Raw genomic sequence first — 22142 nt, forward strand, 5'->3', positions numbered from 1 at the left:
GAGTTTTTAAAATTGCTTTGGAAACAAAATCCCCCCAAATAATGCCTGAATGCAAAAGGTACCTAAAAAGGTCCAAAAATGTGGGGTTTTTTAACCAAAAGTGTTTGAGGGCTTCCCTGGTGGCGCAGTGGTTGAGCGTCTGCTTGCCGATGCAGAGGACACAGGTTCGCGCCCCGGTCCGGGAAGATCCCACATGCCGCGGAGCGGCTGGGCCACTGAGCCTGAGTCATGGCCCCGGAGCCTGCACGTCCGGAGCCTGTGGTCCGAAACGGGAGAGGCCACAGCAGTGAGAGGCCCGCATACCGCAAAAAAAAAAAAAAAAAAAAAAAAAAAAGTTTTAAATAACAGATTTGAAGATCATTTGTATAGTTTTTTCCTCTTAACAGGAGGTCAAAACTCGGACTAAAGTGGATTCCCTGTTATTGTTATTATCACCTCATGTAAATTAAAAAACAGGAAGGAGAAAATCTCGGAAAGAATTCTAGCTGAGGCCCCAAGTGTGCAATAAAATGTAAAGATCTTAATAAACAAAAGCCCTGAAGAAAAGCATTCAAGAGGCCTGCAAGTTTAATAAAACACGAGTTCAATTAATTTTGTGCAGCTGAACTAAACTGAATGGAATGAGAGCTGGCAGAGCTCCTACTCAACACACTAGAACGCTGATGGAGTAAAAATGAACGGAATCGCTGTTGGCCCCAGAGATACTACAGACGCGCACGCTCAAGCCACTCGCCTAGGCGCAGAGCCGGGCAGAAGGGGTGAGGCGAAAGGGTGCACCGCTCCGCGCAGGGATCCGCCCCGCCTTCTCCGGCCCCGCCTTCTCCGGCCCCGCCCCCCATGCTTCAGTTCCCAGCCTTGCCACGAGGGCCGGCCGCGAAGCTGCGCGGCCCCGGTTTCCAGCCGGGCCCTTTTCCCAGCCGGGCCCAAGCATGGCTGCCTCCAGTACTGCGGGTTGGGAAGCTGCCGTGCTCGCGCTTTCCTGACAGTCCCTGGCTGCTGTGGTCTCCTTCTCTTCCCCAGGCCACTCCAGCAGACATGTTTGCCAAGGCCTTTCGGGTCAAGTCCAACACGGCCATCAAGGGGTCGGACAGGTGAGGGAAAGAAGAACCTGCTCTGCCCACCAGGGCACCCAGACATCTCTGAAGCTCGGCTGGCTCACAGCCTTTTCTGGGCTGGGTCATCCGACTTGGGGTGGAGGCCGAGGGGTACAGCCGGAGAAGGGACCCCGGGGGGCGGGCAAGGGTGAGTTAGACGTGTTTTGAGAGTGAAGATGGAGAGGAGGCCTGATTTATCTCCCAGGCTGTCTTTTGGATATTTTAGTGAGTTTACGAGAAAGCGTATAATTCAATCAGCGCGTATTGACTGCAGTCTGTTTAGGGTGTCGTGGAGGATGCCAAAATGAAAGAAAACGGGGTCCCTGCCCTACCAAGAGCTTTGAGTCCCTTGGGAGAGATTAGATGGGGCACAGAGAACTACAAGTATACGAGAAGAAGTGTCTAGTGATTACCACTGGCAGGAGAGACAGGTGGAGGGTGAGGTGAGAGAGGATAAGGCATATGTGGTTAGAACTGTATCTGTTCAGTTTTGCAAATGAAGGTGTCACCTTGGGAATTTTGGAGGCAGTGTTGTATAGTTGTCATTCTTGGTGCCCTAGCAGAGCTGTTTAATCATAAGTTGACAGATTTGGCAAGCATAGATGAGAAAGGAGTGGGTCCAGGAGCTCTGTGTGGAGTCAGGAAGGCAGGGCTTAGTTTCTAATGGTAGGCTAACTTGGGTTGCTTACCGGATCTCAGTTTTTTCCTCTCTTTGTAAAATGGAAAGACATGCCCCAGGAACATGTGAAAATAGATGAGACATTGGATGAGAAAGAGAATGGGATGTTTTGGAAGAGTGAGAATAAGGCATCATCAACCAGTCTTTTTCTTGGGCCTCGTGATTTTATAGTAAGTCTTGAGTCCTCAATATTTATTAAAATCCATCCAGGCAGCATACATACGAGGTATGTGTGCTCTCTGCAGGAGAAAGCTTCGGGCCGATGTGACAGCTGTTTTCCCCACTCTTGGAACGGATCAGATCTCTGAGTTAGTACCTGGAAAGGAAGAACTCAACATTGTGAAGTTGTATGCTCACAGAGGGGATGCAGTGACTGTGTACGTGAGTGGTGGTAACCCCATCCTATTTGAACTAGAGAAAAATCTATATCCGACAGGTATGGCAATGGGATGGAGATGGCCATTACTATGGTCCTTGCCTAACATCTGTTTCTTCCATTAATCTGTCTTCCTTAAAACCAATAAATGCAAAATCTCCCTAAGAATCTTTTTGGATTTAGTGTCCCTAGAATTGGGCCTTTCAAGATCAGAAACTGCTATAGAAGTGAGGGAAAAAAAGGGTTAACACAAAAAGAGGGTGGTTGCCAAGGGAAATTCTGAGGTGCAGAAACACTGGTTTCTAGTGGGTTAAGTAGGGATTGGAGCCGAGGTCGTGAAAAGGGTGGAGTTTCAGGGCATGTAAAAAATGCTTCTTAAAACTTTCACTAGTGGAATTTTCTTAAGATACTGAAGAGATACTGTGATGGGAAAGAAGCTGGGTTAGTTAAACTCCATACCCAGCTGTCTTAGTGGTGGACTTTGGTTGAGATGTCTCACAGGGATTTTTTCTTAGGCTCTTGTCTGGCTCTCAGGATACTTTGCTTGCTTTCTTTGTCACAGATCTCAGAGAGGCAGTGTCCTTTTCTCTTTTCCATGGCTGCTGACACCTACTTTGTCATTTGGGGGCTTTTCTTCCAGCTTGGCTGCAGCAGTGCAGTGCAGTCTCCTACCCCAGGCCACCCCTACCCCCACCCTGCTTTGCTGCTGTACACATACAAGCCCTTTTTGATCTAAGGGTTTTACTGCTAATCCCTGTGGAAACAGAGAGAATAAAAATAATACACATGGGAAAGTTTCAGAATTTCTTACAGGCCGGTGCCCTGGTTTCGAATTACTTACTTCTGAGGACATAAAAGGAATCCTCTTTGGGGCTCTGTCCCTACTTTTATCCACTGTGGCCATTTTTGGCTGCTGCAGTGCAGGTGGAACAATAGGTGCCTCCAAGTCTCAAGTGACACCCAGTTTCTTAAGGCTCCGCCTTCTTCAAGACTGCAGCCTCTTTGAGAAGGGAGTCAGCCTGATGTAAACTATATGGAATGTGTTTCCCATAGGAAAAGGGGCACTCAGTTCCCAGAGAGGGGAAAAGGGATACTGTACAGGAAAAGCAGATGTTCACTTCATCACTAGTTTTAGCCTTACACATAAATATCCAACTTTGGCAACTAAACAGACTCTTAGAGCTGTAGCTCACTTCATGTGTCTTCCGACCAGTAACAGTAATAACTTCTCAAGATCATAGATTGAGAGAAACTACTGCAAAGAGCTCAGTATAAATATGTAAAGAATGCAGGTCTCTAAGGCTAAAGGAAGCAAGGATTCTCAAGTAAATAGCATATAACATATAAACCGCTTCACAAACTTGGGGTAACCTAATAAAAAAAAAGAATGCAACTTCTTTGGGCATCCCCTTACAACCTTCTCTCTAGCTTTGACTTGAGTTTCTTTTCTACATCCTGATTAATGTGGCCTTAGTGTTTGGCTTTGCCATTCCCCAGGGGGTTGACTTTTGGGCAGTAAGTGTTTTCTGGCTCTCTTCTTGGACAGTGTACACCCTGTGGTCTTATCCTGATCTTCTAGCAACATTTACAACATGGCCCCTGGTGCTTGAAAAACTGGTGGGGGGAGCAGGTAAGAGTATTTTCCTATATTCTGGATAGTGGCTGAAACCTACTTAGTAAAGGCCAACTACTTTAATAAATGTACCCATTTTGTGCATTCATATGATTGAAAAATAGAATTTTTCCCTCATGTCTGTTGCATCTCTTACTTGGCTGCTTCCATAAGCTCTCTGACCCTGCTGTAAGGCTTAAATAAGATAAGTGACATGAAAGTGCTTTGTGAACTGCCATATGCTATACTTTAGATTAATAAACTGAATTTAGGAAACCAGAACAAGATAGATCATGGAACTGGACCCTCAGCTTGGTGCTTCAGTTTGACCACTAGTCTCCCAGAAGGAAAAGGTCTGATCCTCAGTTTGCCACTTTTTATTTTCATTATGAATAATGTAGTTGATGCTTAACAAATGTATGTTTGTTGAGCAAATGAATAAATGATGAAGTAAACTGTGGAGTTAGTTGCCATGCTTTTGTTTCCTACAGATTTGATGCTGCCAGGGCTAGTGGTGCCCCCTGCTGGTCTGCCTCAGGTACAGAAGGGTGACCTCTGTGCCATTGCCTTGGTGGGGAACAGGTACTGTGCCAGTCAGCTGTGCCTATGGGGAAGAAACTTAGGGAAAACTTGGGAGGGGTGGGAATGACAACTTCACAGCATATGGATAAAGGATTAAAAGAAAAAACATATTCTTCCTGAGCAATCAGAGAGTGGGGAATGGCAGTGAGCCTGTGGGGTGTCCATTCATCTGGGCCAAGTGTATTTGCTCCTGCTGCTGCTTCTTCTTTTTTAAAATTTATTTGTTTTTTTTCTCCTTTAACAATTTTTTTCTTAGATTTACAGAAGAGTTGCAAGTATAGTAGAGTCCTGAAATACTCCTTACCCAGCTTCCTGTCATGATAACATCTTGTATAACCACAGTACAGTTATCAACACTAAGGAATTAACATTGGTACAGTCCTTTTGACACTATTACAGACTTTATGCATATTTCCCCAGTTTTCCCACGATGTCTTTTTTTTCTTTTTTTGTGTTCAAGAATCCAGTCCAGGGTACCACATTGCATTTAGTTGTCATGTCTTCTTAGTCTCCTGTCTGTGACATTTTCTTGGTCTTTCCTGCCTTGCATGACTTCAACATTATTTTTGTCGAACATCCACATCATCATCCTCATCTTTTAATTATTTTTAATAGATTTATTGAGATACAGTTTTCATACTATAAAATTCACCTGTTTCAAATGTACGATTCAGTGGGTTTTTTTAGTATATTTACAGGGTTGTTCAGCCATCACCACAGTGTGTCTTTTTTAAAATAAATTAGGAAGTAATGGTATGAACAGTTCTGAAAAATCAAAACCCTCTCACCCCATAATCCTTTTGTCCTAGAAGTAACCATTATCATTCTGATGCATGTCCTTGTCAGCCTTCTTCAATGCATATATACACGTGCATATAAAATGTATGGTTTGGGGTGTGTAGGTTTAAAAATACAAATAAACAAACTTTATCCCTATTACTTTTTCACTTCAGGTAGTGGGGACATTTTCCATGTCAGCAAGCACAGATAAGCTAAATCCTTTTACCCACTGTGGGGTGATGGGAAAAGTCCTCTTCTAGTGGACATTGTGGTTGCTTCTACTTCGTCTCTCTCACAAACAAGATCTTCCTGAGGCCTCTAGGGACACTAGTGCCAATATTTTTCTAAAGTAGATACTAGGAAGCAGAACTGTTTGGCTGAAGATCATACATATTTTCTGTTGCCCTATAAAAATGCTGTGTCAGTTTTCCCTCCTACCTACAGGGTATATGGAGCCTGTTTCCTTACATGCTCACCGACACTGGATATGATGGGTCATTTTCATTTGTATCATCCTGAATGAAAAATGACATCTTATTATTTTACTCATTGGTTCTTTGCGAGGGAAACATGGTAGGCATGGGAGGGGTCAGTGTTTAAAGATCTTATTTTTGTTGCTCATATTCTCCCATTTTCCTTGAACCTTTGGGAACCAAGCACCTAGAAATGTTTCCTTCCTTGTTTACCTGTAGCAAAACTTGAAGTTGAAAAGAATGGTGAAATTATTGTTTTTCCCCCCAGTATTCTATCCAAGATAGGAGAAAACTACATAAATGTGTATATGGCCTCTCAGTTTGGCATTTAGAATGTATGTGGGAATGAATCCTAGGTGGTTTATGGAAGGGGGTGAGGGTACAAGGGAGTTTACTAAAACTACAAGACAGGTTCGAGACCGAAGTTCTTGAGCCATTGACGATTCCAAGGGTGGAAGACAAAGACCCGTCTTTTAGGAACTGGGAAAGAAGCCAAATTCAAAGATTCTGTGGCAGGAACTGACCCATGGGCACAGGAAGTGGAGCCACCAGATTAGCAAACGTTTTTTTGAAGTTCAGGTGTTGGGAAATCTGCCCTTGAATCGTCTCCCTTGGGTCCAGGCAACGTTGCCAGGCTTGTATATTCCCCTCCTGTTAGCCAGCTGGACACTGATCCTTACAGGCAATGTGTGAGCATTGCTGAGTAACAGTGGGCTGACAGAGATTTCCCATTTGGGCTTTGGAAGTTTTTTGTAGTTATTGTAAATGTGGTTGTTTCTGATATTTTGGACACATCCAGTTCTTAGATAGATGTTATACAGAGCAAGCCCTGTTATAAAGAACCAACTCAGAAGGAACCTTTCGTTGGTACCACTGTATCTCTCTTCTCTCTTCCCTCTGGCATCCCTCAGCCTAATTTATGGCATAAGAATGGCCTCCCTTCTGAATTTCCATATAGGATGGCTATGCCTTTTTTGAGATAGGGGAGATAATTTATATTTTTGAAATTAAAGAAAGGGAACTTTAAATATCCTTCTGAGTCCTGCCTGGGTTTGGTTCATAATAAGAATATAACAATGATAACATCAGTAGAGGAGTTACCTACACAGAAAGGAATATTTGGTCAAGGAATTTTTGAAAGTCATATGTGTAGGTAATTTGAATAAGATTGAGACTGCACCGAGTTTTAGCTCTGTGATACAAGTGGATGCATCAGATTTGCAACTGTGGTGCTTTGAACACACGTGTGGAAACCTGGTCCTGACATGTGCCCTCCTGGAAGACTTTCCCTGACCCTCGTCTCTGACCTCCTCCTTCTCAGAGCCCCCGTTGCCATCGGAGTTGCTGCCATGTCCACAGCCGAGATGCTGACCTCAGGTCTGAAGGGAAGGGGCTTCTCTGTGCTCCACACCTACCAGGACCACTTGTGGTGGGTTCCATGCTTTTTCTGTTTTATAGGGAGCTGGGTGGGTGGAGGGAGCACAGGGCCTGGATTGAGAAGCGAGAGTTTTGATGCCTGCTGTGTCCTTAGTCAAGTTGCTGACCCTAGACATTAATTTCCTTGCAAAATGTGGAGAAAAGATTTTTTTTTTGGCCTGTTTAGAAAAGAAATTACAGAGAACTTTATTTCCTAGGTGAATTGTAGAATCCTAGGGCTGGAAGAAGGCCTTGGGGATGGTCTTCTCTGCCTGTCAGTACAGTGATGTTCTTTATTTTTATGGCACTGGTCGATCTGGCCTTTTCTGCCGTGTACATTTAGGCATTTTCTGACCCCATGATGAGTGCTCGGGAATTCTCACATCTGAATCCAAATCAAAGCAGAGTACATCCTCAGGCACCACGGTGACAACCTGATGACTTTCCTGTTGTTCAAGTTCCACATTTCGGATCTCCTCCTCATTACGGAACTGGCACTTTCTCACTGTGACGGTTGCTCCCTGGAGCTGTATGTGAGTTTATTTTCTGGTTATTTTCTTGTCATTTAACCAAAATAGTAAGTAGTGCTTTTCTCAAAAGCAGTATACCTGGTCTTCTGGCCAAGTGTTGTGGCCTGTTGGTATAGATTTACCCTTACGTTTTTAGTCAGTCTTGGAGTTACTTATTTTACAAGTATTGGCCAAGCCCTGCTTTGCTGGAGGTACAGCCTCATCAGTGTGGGTTTCAGCAGGCATTTGAGGGCTGCTTACTCACGTACTCCCAGCATCTTGTTGTCTGACTGTTAGTCTGGGCAGTTAAGGTCCTGTTGTCTAAATTGTTTTATCAGTGGCTGCCTCAGTCTCCCCTCTTCCCGCCCTTTGAAAACACTTATGGTATTTACCTGATCAGAATAGCCTAAACATATGCTCTGGCCTCACTAGTAGCCATACTTAATAAGCCTTGCTGCGGCTGTTAGTAAAACTTTGTTGGACTTGCATAATGTTAGTTAACATAAAGCTTTTTGTTTTTCCCGCTCTGCTATGTGGCATCCCTTTATTTCCTGTCTTCATAAGGCTTAGTGGCATAAAGCCATTGTAATCTCTACTCTGCAGGTTAGATTGCATTCTTTTTTTTCAGTTGAGGTATAGTTGATGTACAATGTTGTGTTAGTTTCAGGTGAACAGCCAAGTGATTCTAGTGACCATTACTATATCTAGTGATTCTAGATATAGATATATACATATATGTTCTTTCTCAGATTCTTTTCCATTAAAGGTTATTACAAGGTATTGAATATAGTTCCCTGTGCTATACAGTTGGTCCTTGTCATTTATCTATTTTAGATTGCATTCTGATTTAACACAGAAGCAGTCTTGAGCAGTCTTGAGCAGTCCACGTGTTTGTAATTTGTTCCATACGCTCAACCTTGGGTTTGTATTTCACCAAACTGGCACTACAGATGCGTTTGCAATCTTCATTTGGTTATTTAATTCAAAATGGTTTTATTTTTAATTTATATGAAGGGAATATTTTGGAAGGGGAGCTCCACTTTAACTATATTGTCTTTAATTTTTCTCTGTCCCTGAATTTCTGTTTGAGTTAAGGAGGAGGCAAGAATTACTCTCCCCATTTCAAAGATGAGGAAACTGAGGCATGGGACTTCTCTGGGCCCAGAATTGGAAACAGAGTTGAGAGGCACACCCAGGTTCTCTGGCCTCTCCTGGACACCCCTGCCTGTGGGTCTTACTCTCTCTGGACCCCTGCTGACCCCCTGACCGGGGCTGGAGAGTGTTGTGGCTGCTGCTCAGTGTTTCTGACATGAGGTTTTTGCAGGCGATCTGGAGACAAGTCCTCTCCACCATCCATTGCTCCACTGGCCCTGGATCCCCCAGATCTCAGTGAAGAGAAGGGGTCTGTCCAGGCAGACACCACCTTGCAGGGAGACATGAGGCGCCTGACCCTGGAGGGAGAGGAGGAGGAGGAGGGGGAGGTTCAGCAGAGGTGTGGGGAGAAGTCCCCGTCGGAAGCTACGGAAGACCCCAGTGTCGGGGGCCTGAGCCCAGGCCCCACGGACAGCAAGACCCTTCAAGGTACAGCTCTGGCAGGAGCAGGGCGCTCGCCTCTCAGTGTAGGGACTGAAGCGCTCTGCTCTGCTTCCGACCAGAGCGGCGCCAGGGCTCCGGGAGGGGCGGGGAAAGGCCTTAGTTTTGGTGAGGGTGGTGCCACAGCCCTTTGCCATCTTACCTGGGAGTCTTGCGCATATGTCGCGTTTCCCTGGATACCCGTCGACTCTGCTATTTGGACTGTTCCCAGCTACACGGCCCTCTTAGTTTTCTTCTGGCTCTGACTTCTCTATCAGAGAAGCATCTGTGCCTGGCTGGGTGGGACTTTGTGGCCTGACCCCTTCTGTGGGGTCAGACCTCGGTGAAGGCTCAGTGTTCTAGAGAGTCTGGGAGCTTTGGTGCCTGGGAATGGGCTCCTTCAGAGCTGAGGGGTGAGGTACGGATGTCACCGTGCGGGGAGTTATCTTGTGCTGCGCGGGCCTTCTGCGGCCTTCAGGAAGGATGTGGTTCTTGTCTTCTCCTTGCAGAGCAAATGGATGAACTGTTGCAGAGATGCTTCTTGCGTGCTTTGAAGTACCGCGTCAAAAAGGCTGACCTCCCTTTACTCACCAGCACTCTCCTGGGCAGCCGCATGTTCTCCTGCTGGTATGGAAGGCATGGTGTGGGCTGGGGGCCGGGCGGTGGGTCTGTTTCCTGCTCTTTGGTGGTAGGATAGGACAAGGCTGATGGGGGAATTGTTTTAGGGACATGATGTGGAAAGAGCGAAGTGGAGGGTTGATCTAGCAAATACTGAGTTTTAAAGACTTAAGTTTTAGCCAGTGAAAGGATGTCGAGGAAATGAAGGTTAAAAATGCGCAAGGCGCTTTGAGCACTGCCTCTGCTGTGGTGATTCTGGGCTCTTTTACGGATTGGGCAGCATATCCGGCCCCGGAAGGGCCCTGGGGCAGCCTGTTTGTTCTGGAGGCTTCAGTCCCCTCACACCTTTCTGAAGAGTAGGTGGGCCAGATTAGGTTGTGTCAGCAGGAAGAATCGGTGTGAACCCCCCCACCCGACCCGCACACACAGCCACCAGCAGAGGGAGTGTTACATGTGGGTTGAACCTGGACTTTGAAGACTGAGCCATCTGGGCTCAAAAGCCAGCTCCCCAGGGTGTTGGAGCAAAGGTGTATTTGAGCCCATTACCAGGCTTCTCTGAGCCCTGATTTCTAACACTTGTAAGATTGCTGTCAAGATCGAATAACCTGACATTTAATAAGCACCCAGTAAATATTATCATGTCAGGAGATTTGCTTATTGATTTTCACCTCAAGTCTGAACTTCTTTCTTTTTGAGAATTTTGCTCTGTTGTTTAAAAAAGTGGTTTTAATGTAATTCTCTTCCTCTACATGTGAGCTTCTTTAAGGCATTCTATACACATGTGGGGTCTGGAGTGCGCGGCAGATCTAGTTTTCAGTCTCATCTATAACTACAGCCATGTCCCAAATTAAGCCTCTGGAACAGATGCCAAGGGAGACTAGAAGTGAATGTTCAGGATATACTTTCTGGTATATCGTCTACCTTGAGAGAAAAGGATTTAAACCCACAGAATAATACACAGGTTGGTGAACACCTGACAATAATAACAAAAGATGCACTGACTTATAAAAAGTCTTTTACTGTGTATCCCAGGATGGCCAATACAAGCTGGTTAGGTAATTAGCCCTTCAAGAGTTCTTTTACAGTCATATAAAAATGCTTTGCCTTGTTAAAAAAAGATATCTAGTCTACCAAAAACATATCCATGAATGGGCTTGGTGTTGTTTCTTTTTTTCCATTTTCAGGTTTGCAAGATAATTAAAAATACCTACATATCATCTCTGAGCACACCAGCTGTCCATTAGTTAATCAGTTTTGGCAATACAGTGCACAGAGGTATACCACCACTGGTTTCTGACGTTAAGTTAGCTTTAAGCTTATTGGCTATTCGTACAATTGGAGGCAGCTTGCAACCCAGGCCCTGGAAAGCATTTGCAGGGTTTACTACCCTTTTGCCTGACACCTTTTCAATGGTGAGAGGTCTGGGCACAGACTTGCTAATCCAAGGGTGTCTTAGTGCTTGAGCTGCGGTCAGGCGGGCAGAGGGGTCCCAGGTAAGACACCTTTTCAAAAAGTCTATGAAGAGGTAATCATCACACCCCTTCAGTGCTGTCCGCCAGTCTTTGCTGCCTGGGGGACCCCGCTTCTTACCCCTCCGTGAACGACCTCCCACAAACACAACCCTCCCATCTGCCTGACTGGTCGCAAAACAGTAGCGAGGTAGGCCCCTGGAGTTAATAAAGTACTTGGCACGTTTGGATTGCTCCAGGAGTTTTGGTGGTGGCATCCCTAGAAGCTCCATCATACAGGCCAGCTGGTCTCCTTCATCCTCTCCAGGGAAGAGAGGATGTCCTGTTAAAAGTTCTGCAAGGATGCAGCCAAAACTCCACATGTCAATGGACGTGCTGTAGCGGCTTCCTAAGATGATCTCTGGAGCTCTGTAGAACCGAGACTGGATATAGGTGTAAAGCTTCCGGTACTCAAAACAGCTGGACCCAAAGTCAATGACCTTAGTCGCACTGTGCCCATAGTGTTTCAGGAGAATGTTTTCTGGCTTCAGGTCACAGTGAATGATCTTGTTTCTGTGGAGAGCATCCAAGGATTGCAAGATGGATTGAGCAAACTTGCGAACCAACTGGATACTAAAACCCTGGAACTTGTTTTTTTTCATGAGCTCATAAAGGTCTACGCTCAGTAACTCAAAGGCCATGCAAACATGGTTCCGGAACGTGAAACTTTCCAGCATATGAATAACGTTCATGCTACCGGTTTTATCCAGCTTTTTAAGATGCTCCAAAATCCGGATCTCCTTGGCTGCTTGGTGATGGAAGTGCTTTTCATTGTGTACCATCTTCAGGGCCACGTACTGTCGAAGTTTGTGATCATAGACCCGGGCTACCTGCCCAAAACTGCCCTTGCCAATAATTTTCAGCACCTCATATCGATAAGCTAGATGGTCTCGAGGCACGTAAATGTAGGCCCCATCTGCATCATCATAACCCCCATTATTGGGACCACCGATAACTCCATGTCTTTTTTTGGCATTTGGACCCACAAAGTAAATTTCTGGATAATTGATGATTTCCAGCTTCTCATAAGCAGTGAGGTGGTGTTTATACTGCTTCAGTGCTTGTTCTGGGGTCAGAGGCAACACTTTGGATGCTTTGGATGAACTGCTGGATTTTACTGTATTCAAACGATCTGAACTTTTACCCTGAGAAACTGTAGGAGAGCATTTTTCAGAGTCGTTGATGCCATCTGACTGAAAAGTATCAGATCTCCTGTTGCCAGATTCTTGAAATAGTTGTTCTACCTTCATCTCACCTCCATTCAGGAAGCACTGAGTAGGATCTCTTGTTAAATGCTCAGTGGTGATCTACGGCAAAGAGAAGTGAATCTATGTTAAAGTCACTAAAAACGGTGGAAGAATGAAAGAATCGTCCCCCTGACTGAACAAAACAACAAAACATGCCAGTTGTGTAGTTAAACGGCCCAAAAGTGAGATAAGAAAAGCAGGAGTCTCTAGAAACTCGTGTTATGTTAAACCTTGGGTTCCCTGACTGCTGTGGCCACCCCAGCCCCACTACATAGGCCTCCCTTTGTTCAAAACAAGACGGTCATCTTACCATACCCGAAACATGCTAGATTCCTTCTAACTGGTATGTCTTCCTACCGAGAATCGTTTCACTCCATCCACTCAAATCCTACGCTCTTTCAAAGCCCAATGCTAGTCCTCCCTCTTCCACTTAGAACTACTCCAAGCCCATACTAACTATGGCTCCACTCACATCTTAACTGCAGCTTTTCGAGTCTACCACGTAATCTGGCCCTTGTTATATATATACTGTCCTATATTGTTCACAAACTGTTTCAAGTATCTTCCCAAATCTTAAGGGCATGTACCAGGAGCAAATGAATACATATTAAAGTGTTCTGTAAATGATAAAGGGACAGAGGCAGGATGTGATCCCCAGGTCTTCTGAATCTTGGTCCAGAACATTAACATAACCTGGTACCAGCTTCTCCTAGTGCCTGTACTATTCTCCAGTAGGGCTGAATGTTGACCTTGGCCTGGAATCAACCAAGGCCTCATCATCTACTCCTGGGTCCCCAAATAAATGATCACATCTTTCTATCTCTGTTCATTGAATCACAAAATTTCTAATGCAGAGAGAACTCTTGAGATCACCAAGGCCAATTCTTTATGTATCTGATGAATAGCAGTGAGAATCTAAAGCCCCAGGGTGCTTCTTGTAAAACTCTCCTAAAGACAAAGAGTCTCCTTTCTCTCTCCTTCCCTTGCTCATAGACACATACACTAGTCTCCCTCAGCAAACGCCTACGTGACAAAGGCATACAACTCTTTTTACTTGATTTGGCATCACCTTTTCCTGCAAGGAACCATAACCTACAGAAGAAAACTTTACTTATTAAATACCTCTGAAATGAAATAAGATTCTTTGAAACTCGATGGAGGGAAAGACAATGAAAAAGCCAAACGCTAAAAAAAATACTAAGAAAAATATAAGAATGTGCTAGAAGGAAAGAAGGAAAAAAGTGCTAAATCTGTTGTTTAAAAAAAAAGTCTGGGATACTTCAAAGAACAACTATTTTCTTAACAGACCCTGAAGAACTTTACCCCCGATCTGTATGATTGAGAGCCTCTATGATCAGGGGTAGATAATTCCAGAGAAGCTCTGAGCTATATTTGTGATCTCTTAAAATATAACGCAAATTATAAGGTAATGATCCAAAGTGGCCAACCATTTAAAAAAAGAGAATTTTAATATAACCTAAGCAAACAACACCTGACCCATCACCTATATAAATAAAAATATAAAAGATGTAAATATAAAAAACAAAAAAGGGATGAAAAAAAATTAAGTGTTGGCATACTTTAGACAGCCCCTAATTTAGTTATAAAAGCACGACATTAGTTCCTGCCTGCTTCTTTTAGGTCATTTAATCAATTTAAACATTTATATAGTACTACAGTTACAAAAATGAGGCACTGCACCATCTTACATATAAGCAAAGCAGCCAGTACAACGGTAGCCATACTTTGGCATTGGGTTTCTACATAAAGAGGCAAGATACGGACCAGGAGAGATCTCTGATACCAAAATAGAGAACTATCACTAGTCAAGAAAATAAAACAGGCTGGCAGACAGAACCTAAATACCTTGCTAAGATGTAAATATAATGCAACATTTTGTTTATCAGCAATTAAGTCAAATAACCATTCCTGTTTTTAGGGATGGAAAAAAAAGGTCTCATCCATCCATCTAACATTCACATGAGCACTAATTGTTCACAATTATAAAAGTGCCAAAAACCAGGTTACCTCAAGGCACTACAATCTATTAGGAGATAGGTTTGGCTGAACTAGGGAATTATAATTATTTGGTTTTAGGTAGATTTACATAACAAAACCAAATATTTGCATGCATCTAAACCAGTTTTCCTTAAATTTTTACTACCTAACCTAAATGCATCTAAATATTTACTGCTAAAATCTTGGGGACACATTCTGAAGAAATGTGAAGTCAGAAGGCCTAGGTTGGGGTCCTGGCTACACTGCTCAAAAACTGTAGGTCCCAGGGTAGGCTTAACCTTTAGCCCAGTTTCTTAGCCTCAATTTCTTTATCTTTAAAATGTGGATAATAATACCTCCTTGCAGGATGTTGTGTGAATCAAATTATAATTAATAATATATGTGAAAGACCCTCAGAAACTATAAAACATGTTAAAAACACTGGTAACAATTAGGCAAAATTCTCAATATATTGTTTAAACTCCAATACACCCTCCCTTTCCCCTTTCAGCTTATCTTTTCTCTCTGTGGTGCCTTCCTCTGCAGTTCCAGACTCCCTCCACCAGACATCTGGCATTAACTATGCCTTCTGTTCCGTGAAGGCCTGCACAATCAGCCTTCCCTTAGGATGCATGGAAACACCTCACCCACTTTCTCCCCCCATAAGACCTCCTTTCAACTTGCCATGCAATTTAATGGGTTATCTCTCCAGACATATTTGACCTTTAAAAAGATCAATGCTTTATCCCAAGGGAATGACTCTCTAGGACCCGCGGTCATCAATGACAAGCTGGTAGGAAAGGTATTTGTGGTCCAGGGTCCACCCCTGGGCATTTCACCTACTCTACCTACATGTAAGGCTGTGCTGGCTCTGGAGGTATTCATTTCTGTTTGTGGTAAAGAGAGGGTCTCAGGTACAGAATGTTAATAAGAACAGAAATTTAACTTCCACAGAACTATTACAATAAGATTAAGGATGTCATTTGGATTTCCTGACTCATGGTTTTTCCTTAAAGTGAGCCTAAATCTCTCTCTCTGCAAATTACGTCTTATTTGGTCCTCCGGAACTACACAGGAGTGTCCAAATTTCCATGTTAAAGCCCTTCAGATACCTAAAAGGGGCTGTCCTGCCTTCACCATTTTTTCTCGAGGCTCATCATCCCCATCACATCCTCCACCTCACACAGCCTGGGTCAGGCTGCCTTACTATATCCTATTCACGTTCTCAACACGTTATGGGCTGCACGGTATATCTCTCTGCAAGTGTGGCTTCCAGAACAGAACAAGACACTTCAGGTCTAGTCCCCTGTGGACTGTCAAGGTTTGAACCTCCAATGAATCTGAAGAATTCCAGAAAGAAATTTTTCCACACAGGGAGGGGTTCTCGCCTTAGCTTTCTTTCCTTTCCTGTAATAACTCAAATACTGGTCTGAATCAATTATGTATCAAGTCTGCTGTGCTATAAATAAAATCTTCCTTCCGTTGTTCTAGGAGAATCTAGAATTTTCACACATGTTAAAGTAGTTACAAAACACTATATATTTCTAGTCTAGGGTTATAATCACAATAACTGACCAATGTCTGCTATCGACTTCAAATATTTTAACTATGTAATTATATCCAGAGAGACAAATAATGCCAGATTAATCATGTTTTATTTAAGAATGCTTCATGTACATTGTTAATTTGGAGCGCTCTTTTTTTTTTTAACACCCCTGTATTGGAGTACAATTGCTTTACAATGGCGTGTTAGTTTCTGCTTTATAACAAAGCGAATCAGCCATACATATACATATGTCCCCATATCTCCTCCCTCTTGCGTCTCCCATCCTCCCTATCCCACCCCTCTAGGTGGTCACAAAGCACCGAGCTGATCAATTTGGAGCACTCTTGACATTTCAGATAGAATCTTCAACTGCGTTAATCAAGTCTTAAAGATCTTGTTGAGAAATTCAGAAAAGGAATATCCTTCTCGTCCAGATATAAAACACCACCCCCTCCCTCGTTCTCGACCCTAAATCTCTGCAACACAAAGCTAACCCAATAAAAGCCTATGAGCAGATGATTTATAGTTTACAACAAGAATGTAAGGGCATCTTGGATAAACAATGAAGCCAAAGCACTTTGTGAAATGAGCAATAGCGTCTGGCAATGGAGTCATGGCATAATGAACTGTAAGTGTTACTAAGAGGTCAAAAGCACTTTTTTTCAGCAAAATTTGCAAAGACAGCATTGTTTTAGAATCTAAAATCTTGTGTTTTGCAAGCTGTGTTACTCTGAATACCACACAGTAAAAAAATTCATTTTGATCCTGAAACATACAATTTAATTGCCCTACTATATGGTGATTAGCACTGGCCAACTCTGAAGTAAAGTTAAAATGGACTTTAAGTCACATGATGACGGACTGTAAAAGTTTCCCAGAGAGATGTGCTAATTGTCAGCAAGTAACCACGAAATCTGATAGTCAACACACGAGTATATAGGTGGTTCTGGAGCTCTTAGAGGTTTTTACATATTAAAAACTATAAGCTTGTGGAGAATGGAAACTTACTGCACTTTAGAAAGGAGATTAAAAATAGGGTGACTAGCCTTCCAAATATATGTAGCACGTAATTTGTAATATTATTAGCCTTGAAAGTAGTGAAGGGGTTGATTTTTAATGGCAAAAGCTGACAAACCGTTGGGAAGGACTATGAAAAATGCAAGCAGTGTTTTACATAGAAATAATTTTAGGTCTTAAACAGAAATATGAAGGAGAATTATTGATAAATTAGTCTACTCAATTATTAAGTTTGTTCGTTGATGATATATGCAGCAAATTTTAAAGTCACAGGATAGATTCTCCCTGTCATGGAACTTGTCCAAAACCCTGCTCTCCCTACCACTCTGTGAGTGCCGAGGGAATGGGAATTAATTTATTCTCTTAAACATAAAACGGTGTCAAAAGCTAAATGTCGGCAAGCTCCAAAATGATTAAATGCATCGAAACCAAAATGTATTGCTAAGTTTCATTTATGATCTATAAAATGGTTCTCTTAAGCATACTAATAAGCTAGGACTGCATTTTTACCGTGCAGGAAAAACCTGCAGATTTGTAAGTTCAGAGGTATTTTCTGTTTCTTGTTCTTGTTAAAATGAGCCATTAAAATATATTGTACATACCATTCTATCAAAAAAAAAAAAAATAATAACCACTATCTAGGGCTTCCCTGGTGGCGCAGTGGTTGAGAGTCCGCCTGCCGATGCAGGGGACACTGGTTCGTGTCCCGGTCCGGGAAGATCCCACATGCCGCGGAGTGGCTGGGCCCGTCAGCCATGGCCGCTGAGCCTGCGCGTCCGGAGCCTGTGCTCCTCAATGGGAGAGGCCACAACGGTGAGAGGCCCGAGTACTGCAAAAAAACAAACAAACAAACACTATCTAGATAAAAGTAGCATGTCGTTTTTTTCCCTATTTACCCCAGTGATTGAAAGGAAGAGGTGGGCTCCAAATCAAAATCATTCTGAAAAGCTGAACTTGGACCACAGAAATTGTTATTTCAAAGTCAAGAGAAACCAAAAGTGAATAAAAAAGAGCCTGGGTTACCAGTGACATGTAACTGTACCTTGACCATTTAAAGTAGCACTTCCTCCTTTCCAGGCCCATTAGAGCTCAAAGAATTACTTCATTTACTTACATTTAGTCTTCTGGGTAGAGGTGGTTCAGAAGGATTGCGGAGTGCATTTGAACAGGGTGAGCCTTTGGTTTCATCTATTATCACACGGCATCATTGACAAAATCATCCAATCTAGTTGAAAGGATTACAGATAAAATCTGTCAGTAACTGAAGTATATAAATTTGTATTTCCAAAACACCCTTTAACTGCTTCATATCTGCTACAAAGAATAATTAATACAAACAAATGTCCACACTGCATTTTGGCACTGAATACACACCACAGGGGTATTTGGCAGAGGAAGGGAGGAAACCCAACTTTTCCTCCTTTTTTTATTTTTAAAGAAAGGACAGCATTTCTAGGTTTATAGTTTGAAATTGTTAAAATAAGTCGTACTTTCTGAATGTTGTTAACAATAGGGACCATCAAAAGAATCTCATTTAACTTACTACTTGAAAACGAAGGCTAGTTGAAATCTGAAGCCTAAAAGCTAACCAGAACAAACAAACAAGACAGAGAACTGTATTTTCAAGTCGGAGACTTGGATTCTAATCTCAGCTCTACCACTGGCTACTCTACCTTCCTCTCTGAGCCGTTGGCCACATGTTGTAAAGGGAAGAATAGTTCCAGTCTACGCACTTCTGGGTCTCACAAGCAAGAAATAAAAGGCCTTCTTAGGGCTTTCTCTTTATTTATTTATTTACTTTCCTACTTAACATCTATCTAACTTGTAGAAAAATACAGTGAATTCTACAGCAAATACTATAGGGATTCTCTAAATTACAAAACGTACTGGATTTCACATCTTTATTTTACCCACTTAATTTTCGGGTGGATGGTGGAAGCTAAATGCCAAATGATAATTTCTCTGCTCTTTAACACTGTGCCTCCCTCCACCGCTGTAAGGGAACACAAAAGACGGAGAGGATTTATTTAATCCACAGGATGGCTCTGAATAATGTATTTCATCTGCCACCAAGAACATGGATTTCCCAGTAACACACATCAGCATTTCATTGTATCATTTTTACATGATATACTATGAATACAATGATAATGAGCCAGCTGCAAGGGAAGAATTTTTTTTAATCTTTAAAACTATGCTGGAATATTTTAGTGGCTTATAAAAACTGTTTTGTAAAATTAGTTCTAGAGTTTTCTTAATCGATGTGTTATAGGAATACAAAGAGAAAAAAAAGCGAAAAACAAAAACCAAACAGAAATCCCACTACAAATATTTTTGGAATGTTCTCTTTTTAAAAAACCTGCTTACATTCTGATAAAATTATACCTTTAACGGGAACTGCTTCATTGACAAGAACCAAAAATTCTGGATGTGACTGATTCTTTGCCAACAGCATGAATAAAACAAACAAAATGGGACAGACGTCCACATTTACAAAGAAAAAGAGAGACTGAAGACCTACAAGATTTCCTAGAAATAGCCAAAGGAAATTACCCAAAGGTAGTCTCCATGCAAATGAAGTGGGCAGGTGGTCCCTACTCTCCATTAAGGTGTAAAATCCTATGAAAGGTGGAGAATCTCTCAAAACACGATCCACAAAAAGTCCTACTCGGCAGAGCCCCTCACCTACACCCCTCACGGCAAAGCCCTTGGTTATCTGCTCTGAGCAACAGGGCTTATTTGAAAAGGTATTGCTCCCTGTCTCCCCCAGCTTGCTAAAAAGCCCCACCAAAAAAATCCCAGCTTCTCAGAGTTCCTACCATATACCCGCGATGTAGGACTTCAGAAATAATCCCCAGGGTGGGAATTCTTCTTTCCCTAACTCCTTTCTAGCCCACTCCCGCGCTGGGCTGGGGGCAGGGGAGCTGATGGAGAGGAAGAGGGTGGGCCAGTCCCGGAGAGGGAGTCAGACCCCTTCCCTCGTCCTTACTGCTTGGGGGCTCGCTCAACCTCCAGCCCAGTCCATCCACGCCCCCCGACCTCGCCTGCCAGCTGCAGCGGCTCCTTCGGGAGCCCCAGCGCGTTATCCCCCGGCGCCGTTACCTCCGCGGCTGGGGCGGCAGTCCGTCTCCTGGCGGCCCCGCATCTTTCCGCCCGGACCCGCGAGCTGTGCCTCCCATCCGTTAGCTCCGGACCCCCCGGAGGGAGGGGCGGCGTTTGGACGGTCAGGCGAGCAGCGTCCACCTGAGCTGGGGCGGCTGCCTCCCGGGCCGCGACGTTTCCTCGGTAACTCTCTTCCACACAGTGCAGCTCCCAGCGCGTCCGCTCGGGACTGGCTGGGGTCGACAACTGCCAGAGGAGCAGCAGGGGCGGGAAGGGGAGTGGTGTGGTCGCCTAGCAACCGCGGCACGCCCCTTGAAACGCCTCGGCGCAACAATGTGGCCACGCACAGGGGCGGGGCCGCGGCCACTCCCCACTGAGCGGCGCGTGTCTCGGAAGCTCTCGCTGGCCCCGGAAGGTGGGAGGCGGGAGGCTGGGAACCCGCCGCCTGAGGTTGTCTGGTCGCTGGCTGAGGCCTGAGGGCCGCGGCTGGGGAGGTGGAAGGGCCCTGACGGAGGGTTTGTGAAATAGCAGCCCCCGATTTCTGCCTCAGAAGTGGCAGCCGGCACCTCACGGTCAGCTAGCTATCTCTTAGCAAGTTGCAGCCTAGAGTTCTAAAACCTCCCTTGAATATGAATAAACTAAGGACGAAAGACATGGGTAATTTCTCAGACTTCTCCACTGAGGGGCGTCCCTCCGGAGGGTAATGAGTTAACAAAGGAAACCAATAATAATAAACCCATTTTGTGACACGACCGGCGCCACGAATCTTTTCATTTAACCTCAGTAACCATACTAGATGACATCCCTCTTTTATCTAGATTTAAGTAGGATGGGGAATTTAAGCTGAGGTATGTCTGACTCCCCTGCAATGGGATGCCACGGATGGTAGGGCTGAGAGCCATTTTAAGGATGAGGAAAGTGAGGCCAGAGGAGATCTGTGGTTGGCAAAGCCTGAACTAAATGTCTCCAAATTCCCAGCCTTCGTCCTGCTGCACAAGACCCCCTGGAAAGAAGGCTCTTCCTGTCTTCTTCCTTGGAATGGGTGGGGGTTTTCCCTTTACTTTTCTGAAAAGTTAAGATGCCTTGGCAACACCAAGGGTAAGCGGATTTGGATAGTTGGAACGAAAGTGAAAGGGAAGGAGGTTAAAACAGAAGAACACAAGTGTTGTTTTCTTGAGCGTAACGGCCAGTCGGATTATCTAAACCTACAAAACTCGAGGCAGGCTGTCTGACCCTTGAGGAGAGAACTAAACGTTATGGAAATGCCGAACACGGGCGCCACCTGGTGGGGCTTGGGGACTCCTTGCCCCAAGCCTGCAGAGCATAGTCCAGAAACCTGAACATTTGCATCCAAGGCTCATTTCCGTGAGACTAAAAGTCAGAGTCCCTGTTCTCATGTCTTTAGTAAAAACGCCCTTAAAATCCAAAGGCTCTTCACTTTATAAATTACTAATGTGTCAGTTTGGGGAACTTTACAATCAATGTTTTCTTTAGCCTATGATAAAAATATAAATTCAAAGATTTTCTCCCATGATGATTTAAAATTTTTTTGTAATCTTATGAATAAGCTTTTTTTTCCTAACCTCGCCCAGCCCCTCCCCCACCCTTCCCCAACCAGAACAATCCTGCTTTCATGTGGGTTTGTATTTAGACTCCTATGGAAGATTTTGTTTGAAGGAAGAGTTCCATGGCAGCGAAAGGTTTGGACTAGATTGTTGCTGAGGTCCTTTCCAGCTCTAAGGTTGCAAAATTGTATGAAATAATCATTGTTCTTAGTACTTATGTGGACCCCTCAGAGCACTTTACTGCACTAAACGTTTCGATAGGACTTGCCCCCCCAAGTTTTCTTACCTCCTTCTGAATCACTGCTCTCTCCAAGTCTGCTTTAAGACATAGCTATGTAAGCCACCTTGAAGCATTCTGCTCCCCTTCCTGCCCCTGAGATAGGAAGCACAGAGGCCTCCTTTGTCTTTAGGCTATTGATCCCAAGGTCACGGGAGGGAGGATTACACG

General features: G+C 43.9%; 1 protein-coding gene and 1 pseudogene across 2 annotated transcripts; one reads left to right on the top strand and one right to left on the bottom strand.

The window, feature by feature from the left end:
- Positions 1-1035: 1035 nt before the first annotated feature.
- Positions 1036-10970, top strand: LOC307049140 (eukaryotic translation initiation factor 2D-like; the record flags this gene model as incomplete). Its single annotated transcript, XM_079698531.1, has 8 exons — positions 1036-1091; positions 2019-2209; positions 3696-3779; positions 4253-4343; positions 6918-7025; positions 8846-9102; positions 9603-9720; positions 10896-10970. The coding sequence occupies 8 exons, from the start codon at positions 1036-1038 to the stop codon at positions 10906-10908; spliced, it is 918 nt and encodes a 305-aa protein (XP_079554657.1). The 3' UTR covers positions 10909-10970.
- Positions 10767-20206, bottom strand: LOC307049136 (dual specificity tyrosine-phosphorylation-regulated kinase 3-like; annotated as a pseudogene). Its single transcript has 3 exons — positions 20130-20206; positions 18142-18252; positions 10767-12526 (listed from the first exon to the last, which is right to left on the bottom strand). The product of its transcript is annotated as a dual specificity tyrosine-phosphorylation-regulated kinase 3-like (transcript).
- Between the last annotated feature and the right edge of the window lie 1936 nt (positions 20207-22142).

Source organism: Hyperoodon ampullatus (assembly GCF_949752795.1).
Source record: "Hyperoodon ampullatus genome assembly, chromosome: 2".
Taxonomy (NCBI): domain Eukaryota; kingdom Metazoa; phylum Chordata; class Mammalia; order Artiodactyla; family Ziphiidae; genus Hyperoodon; species Hyperoodon ampullatus.